We start from the raw sequence: 6,742 nt of genomic DNA, 5'->3' as shown, positions 1-6,742 counted from the left end.
TGTATAATTTCAATTTCAAATATACTATCCATATTATATAAAAATAAACTGTATGATATGTGAAATAATAATGTTAAGTTAGCAAGATTCAATATATATACATATAATATACCAATTAGTAATTATAATAATTACCTTCAATATATATACATACATTCAATATATATATATATATATATATATATATATATATATATATATATATATATATAATATATAATATACCAATTAATTGAGCAACAATATAAAATGTATTTTGTTGGTATATTTTACAAATTGAAAAGAATTAGAATTATTACAGTTTTTGAAAATAATATATGAAAAATAATCTATTATGTTCTACAAATTGAACAAAAAAATTGAGATTATCTAGTTTATGTCATAAATGATTTGAGAAAATACGTGTATATTTGAAAGTTAATCAACAATTGCAAAGCATAAAAGTAAAAAATGAAAGAATGAACTAAAAAACAAATAGAAAAAAATAGAATTAATCTCCTTCACAAAAAAACTGTATCAGATCCCTCAACTCAATTCAACATAACAAACATAGATAATATAATTACCAACTCAACTCAGCAAACAACACAGACAATAACTACCAACTCAACTCAACTCTTGCAAATAAACTCAGACAATTTAACTCTCCAAATAATTTAATTCGATAATAATTATCAAATCGACTCAACTCAACTCTCTACTTTTATCACGCACCAAACACACCCTAAGTAACTTAAATATGATCCAATACCAATCTAACACATTAAGTACTAAAATAATAATACTAAGTTAATACATTATATTCCATCCATATTTTAAAATTTTGGTCGAAATCTCAAAATTTTGGTATGAGAAAATTCTGATTTTTTTCATTCATCAAAGTTTTGATTTTTTTTTTCCTATCAATTAGACTCGATGGAAGTTTTTTAAGGTTTATAGACTTATCTGATTACATGAATTATATAGTTTTATACATCAATGTATAATTTCACCTCAAAATTGATGTAAGTTTTATTTTTTATCATCCAAAGCTTTTCATTTTCAAAAAATCAAAATTGGGAAATAATAACATATATTTATTTTTAACTTCATTCAAACATTTATTCAAACATTTTTCCACTGAATTTTCACAACATTTTACCTTAAAGTTCCGTGTACTTTTTCTTCTTTTTAAGAAATAGAAAGGAGTAGAAAAAATAATTAAAAGACTCAAAAAAAAGAAAAGAAAAGAAAAGAAAAGGAGGATGAACCCTGTACTGACATCTAGAAGGATGAAGCCTCTATATTCTTTTCTTCTCCCCATCTCAATGTTCTCATTCCCACATCTAAAGCACATATCAAATATCATATCCAAATAAATGCATCTAAGGGTCACATCAAAACAAAAACAAAAAGACAGAAGGATATAGACAATGAATCTGCTTGCTGCTAAGTCGATGTTTCCTGTTTGCCACAAGATATTCTCACGTTTTGAAACAAAATGGCGAATCAGAATATAATGTTCAGAACTTTCGTAAAAGGACTAATCAAAATGTTCATCTAAGTTCGCAATAACCCATCAAGAATGTCCCATAATTAATCTGTAAGATATCGGTAAACACATTACCAATAGCTTGGAAAGTAGCCAAAAACATGAGATTCTCCCTCACCAGACAAAGAAGAGTACAAATACATGCCAGTGACAAGAAACATAACGGCAGTCCAGAAGATTTTCGAAAGAACCTCTCATAGCCGGCTAATGACCGCCTCCACCTCTGCAGGGGTGTATAGATGGTATGTTGGAGACACCTTCGCAATATCGACATTGTTGGGAGTAACCTGAAATAAGAGGGAGTGGGTTTAATCAGCACGTTATTAGATGTAAAAGTTAATGTTAAAAGTGCAATGCTTCTTGATATCTCATTCCAATGTTTAATTGAATCAAACGCCATATTTATTTACCTTCTCTTCCATAACTTGCTTCAAAATGGAAAGTGCTATGGTTTCAGCTTCTTGAAGCGTTAGGTCCTGCAATAAAAGTTGAATATGGTACTGGTGTATGTGGATTTTTAACAAAAAGCAAGAGGTTGATCTAATATATCAAAATTAAAAACATTTGGTGTTCAACTTTCAAATATGTAGTTGCTTAAGCATGGGTGTAACAGTCGCAGACGTGCTCTGATGATGCTTGTAATAAGGCTATTTGTTGAAACCCCTTTCGTTGAGGAAAATGGTAAGATTTATCTCAAATAATTATGATAATAAAAAACGCAGAGAAATTGGTGTTTTATATTTAACCTCTGAGTCAAACACATCTCATTTTGCTTGTACATATCATAAATATGTATATATAATATATGTACATATCGTTTTTTTCACATTTTTACTTCAAAAACACCAGACCTCATATTGCTTGTAAATAAAACGTTCACCCTTGGTGACCAAATATCTTTATAAATCTCCGTCCTCTAAGTAGCTTAGCTACCAAAATCCCATCATCAGACAACTATGAGATCGGAATGTGTTTCACCTATCTAGTTTTTTTTTTTTCCTGAAAATGGAAGAAAAAGAAGGGGTACGCCACCATAGCATTCAGTTACATCTGACACCAATAAAGTAGAAAACATACCTTGTTGTATTGCTCTTGCAGAGAGCTATCTGCACCTTCAGAACCTGAACCGATAGCTTTAGCATTGCATTGCCAGAAGGTGCCAGATGGGTCAGTGTAGAATCTGCATACCACAGATTATCAGGTTAAAAACTGGGGGGGAAATGTCATTTCTGCCAGTATATGACGGAAAGACTTTTAGTTAATCCTTAATGCAGATTCCTAATCATGCATGCACAAAATTTTGAAATGAATACTAAAACAGTATACAATGCTAGCAGTAATCTACACAAATAAAAATGAACACTACATCAAAAATTGCATAGATGATGCAAACAAGTGATAATTAATTAGAAAAGTTATTTGACATTAGAAAGCAAATGATTGCAGTGGCTTTAGCAGAATACTTAAAATTAGAAACATGAGTGCCAAACAAAAACTTGTTTCATAAAGCTCAAAGACACATGCACAAGACAGAAAAACCGGTAAAAAAAAGTAGAATAGATAGCATAAACATTGGTAAAACAACCATAATCAAGCAAAGAGAAAAATCATGATAATGGTAAATTCAGAAGCAACACCCAAGGAGAATCACTAAAGTGCATATTATCACAGAAAATGTTTAATTTCATTTTTACATTGTTACAAGAAACACCGGGATACTTTTTTATTCTAGTTGTAACCACCTCTAACAAATTCACCTAAACCTACTATAAACTGACACATCCCTAATTATACAGACTTATCATCACTCTACTTTAAAAATTATAGGTCCTACGTGTGGGTACATGAACAATGCTTCAACTAGCATATAGATAATCGGAAAGATGAAGAGACCTCATAATCATTATAAGATATATGAGTTACTCCTCTCATTCCCTATTGATTTTGAGATGGAAATTCACGTTAGTCTAATATGACATAAGAACTCATGAAGCCTAAATGAGTATTTGGTTCCGAAAAATAGAAATTGATCCAACCCAAGAATGGTGAACCTGTAAGCACTATCTTGAGAGAGCGTGTTGAAAATCCTACATTGAAAAATTGGAGAAACCTCATAATTTTTATAAAATGAATGGGTTACTCCTCTAACTGTCATTTGGTTCTTATCTCAAAAGAAAACCTAGAAACACTAGCTTTGTATCTATCTTGGTTATTTGAGGGTGATTGACCAATTGAAGAGAAAAACATGAGGACCGAAGATAAAAATGATACGTATTATTTGATAACCCCTGTGAATTTACGGTCTCTTTGAGGGTGCATTACATTATCAAAGAGTAGCAGTCTGATGTCATCTTTTGCTTGACTTTTGGTTGATTGGAACCTTTTCAAATGGTAATCTCCTGTGTCATTAGGGTTGGGGATGACCATTTAATTCTCCAACTTAGATCGTTTGTCTACACTACATGTCTCTCATCAAAAAGGTATTTGAATGTAGCTCGCTCATCAAGCGACAATATCACATAAATTTCAACATTTGCAATTTGAACTTTTTCCCTGGGTTGTGATTAGTAGAAGTATGAAACACCTCAATGAGAAAATTACTCAACAATAGATGTTTTTATTCTTCAATAAAATGATGTAACCTCTTTTCCATTCCATGCGAATAGATGCCAAACAACGTGTTCACACACACCCACACAACCATCACTTGGGCCGTGGAGGTGGGGGTGCAAAACACATAATGCAGTGAAATAACAGTTAATCACATAAATCAGTATATTCTTTATCAGTGTTAAAACTTACAAGCTGGGCCCCTTTTCATCATGGCCAGCAATGAGAAGAGCTACACCAAATGGTCGAGACTGTACAGAGAAAAAAAAATGTATTGTATCAGCAAGCGAAATAATACCACCACGTATCCTTTTTCATCATAAGAAAAATACAAGGGATCTAATTCTTTCAAATACAGAAGTCGGAAGATGGTAATGGGGAATACAGCCCTCCTACTTTTCACTAGTACAGGATACCATCCTCAATTCAAATAAAACCACATGAAAAGTATTACCAATTTCTGCATACATTCATGTCAATAGCATCAGAAAGTTGGTCATCCAAAAACTCATTTTTTACATCCGGAAATATTAATCATGAAATACTTCCCTAATCATATAATATATATGAAGGTTATACTTTGAATGGAATCTAAGTAACAAAATAAATGTTGTTAAGCCATTTCCATTTTAATGCCAGTTTAGATTAATTTAACATGAAGTTGTGGTAATAACCATGGACTCCTCATCGCCTTCGCCGAATCTTAGGGCTAGATCACAAAGAGCTTGTGTTGTAGACTCCACAGTCATTGGTTCACCATATGAGAACCGATGGTTCTGCAGAACATGAAGTTCAAAATTCAATAGTTTGTCTTTCAAACATACCAACCATAGATGCAAGGAAATAGTATCAACAGTACCTGGGTCTCAACTCGAGCATGTTCAACAAGTGTGTGAGCATCAGCAATTAATCCACTCATTGCACATCCTATATGCTCATCAATTTCCATTATCTTTTCCACGCTACTTGGTTCCTAAATAAAAGTTCCAAAAATGAATATATAACATAAAAAATAATGCCTAGGCTCCAATATGAAAATTGAAGACAAATAAAGGCAGCCTTGAAATCCAAACAGATAAGAAAATGGGTCAATAACTAATTTTCAGTAAATTCAAAGTACAACTTTCAGTTTCAAGATTGATGACAAGATATTGAAGTTGAACTTGCATATAACCTTGTACATCCCATATACAACCATATCTATTACAGTATCTACGTAGACTATGCCTCTAATTTAAGCTGAATATGATAATATAAGCAATTGACCAAAAAAATAACGAAATTTAGAAAGTTCTAAGGAAATGGGGCAGACCAGTAGTGGAGATGTAATACGTTTTTCAACCGCAAGCACAACGCCTTCCTTTGTTTTCAAACCAATAGCCGTCGAACCAAGCTGCAAAAAATTAAGGAGGGAATCAGCTGATTCAATAAAATGGGGGTGGAAAAAAAGGCATGTAAGATTCTGTCACTCAACTTCCCTACACTTCTCCGAATCTCACAAACTTCTACACAAATTTTAATGGAAATAACCCAGAAATGAGAGAGCGAAAGGGAAGGAAAACAATAAACTACCTTAATAGCCTCAATCGCGTACTCAACCTGGAACAATCGACCTTCAGGAGAGAAGGTATTCACACCCCTATCATACTCCGTCCTGAAAAGACCCAGAACCAGAAGCACAAAAAGAGAGACCGCAAAATTAAACAATGGAAACAACATAAAAACGAAGAGAGAACGAAATGCCGTGGAGGATAAGAGAATGCACTGGATCACCTGGTGAGAAACATTTTGCGATTCAATTGAAGAAACCGGCTAGATTCTGCACAAACAATGAGAAATCAGAACCAAATCAAAAGCGCCAAAATTCCAATATGATGGAAATTCGAATACAGAAAAACAAAGAGAGTATTTGGAGGAGAGACAGAGATCTACTTGCCTGAGACACCGAAGGAAGAAGAAGAAGGAGCAGCAACAAGAGCTTTGTTCAGTAAGCTTTAAGCAGACCCTTTCTTGCGAAGCAAGATGATGGTGCGGGGGTTTTCTTCGGGTTGCTTTTCTGGAGTCCATCGGGTTTTTTGGTTTAGCCATTTTCGCCCGGTTCATGAAGGCCCATTTCGATTAGGGCCCAACCTAAAAATCAGATAGACGGTGGGAAATTGCCAAAATAAGACAAATTTTAGGGGGCACTAAAGCAAATTACCATTTTAAAGTAGCGGTTTTGAAAAAGGGTCAAAGGAGTTTTTTCTAGATAAAATGATTATGTAGAGGCTGTCTTTAGCGTTGAGGTGAGTCTTGAAGTCGGGAGTTAATATGTTTGTAGAGTTAATATGTCTATAGAGTTAGAAAATATGTATTTGGTGTGCAAAATTGTTTAGTATGTGTTTAGAATGCATACTTGATATTAAGTAAGAGATATCTATTGTAGTATTTTTAATATAAAAAAGTATGATTTTTCAGTTGTTATTTTTGTTTGTTGAACTTTTATTTAACCCTTCAATTGTCCACGTATTTTTCTAAATTTTTAAGATGTCAACTTAAAACCTTCACATGCATTTTATAAATTTTAACTTGTAATCATTGTACTTGAGGTAGACAAAATAT

At 32.9% G+C, this 6,742-nt stretch overlaps 1 protein-coding gene across 1 annotated transcript; it reads right to left on the bottom strand.

Annotated features, from left to right (window-relative positions):
* Nucleotides 1–1,406: 1,406 nt before the first annotated feature.
* LOC120082460 (proteasome subunit alpha type-5) lies at nt 1,407–6,206 on the bottom strand. The gene is made up of 10 exons (XM_039037640.2): nt 6,078–6,206; nt 5,915–5,960; nt 5,714–5,795; nt 5,454–5,534; nt 5,001–5,114; nt 4,816–4,917; nt 4,334–4,392; nt 2,609–2,711; nt 1,942–2,007; nt 1,407–1,818 (listed from the first exon to the last, which is right to left on the bottom strand). The coding sequence occupies exons 2-10, from the start codon at nt 5,926–5,928 to the stop codon at nt 1,726–1,728; spliced, it is 714 nt and encodes a 237-aa protein (XP_038893568.1). The 5' UTR covers nt 5,929–5,960; nt 6,078–6,206; the 3' UTR covers nt 1,407–1,725.
* Between the last annotated feature and the right edge of the window lie 536 nt (nt 6,207–6,742).

This window comes from Benincasa hispida, chromosome 8 (genome assembly GCF_027475165.1).
Source record: "Benincasa hispida cultivar pf3 chromosome 8, pf3_genome.v1.1, whole genome shotgun sequence".
NCBI classification, from domain to species: domain Eukaryota; kingdom Viridiplantae; phylum Streptophyta; class Magnoliopsida; order Cucurbitales; family Cucurbitaceae; genus Benincasa; species Benincasa hispida.
This window is presented reverse-complemented; position numbering and strand designations above follow the sequence as displayed.

Bases quoted from the DNA above. Each gene is read 5' to 3' on its own strand.
- LOC120082460 (XM_039037640.2), bottom strand. The intron at 5,535-5,713 runs GTAGTTTATTGT...AATTTTTTGCAG, and splicing joins ACGCGATTGAGGCTATTAAG to CTTGGTTCGACGGCTATTGG. The intron at 2,712-4,333 runs GTAAGTTTTAAC...TGTGGTATGCAG, and splicing joins GATGAAAAGGGGCCCAGCTT to ATTCTACACTGACCCATCTG.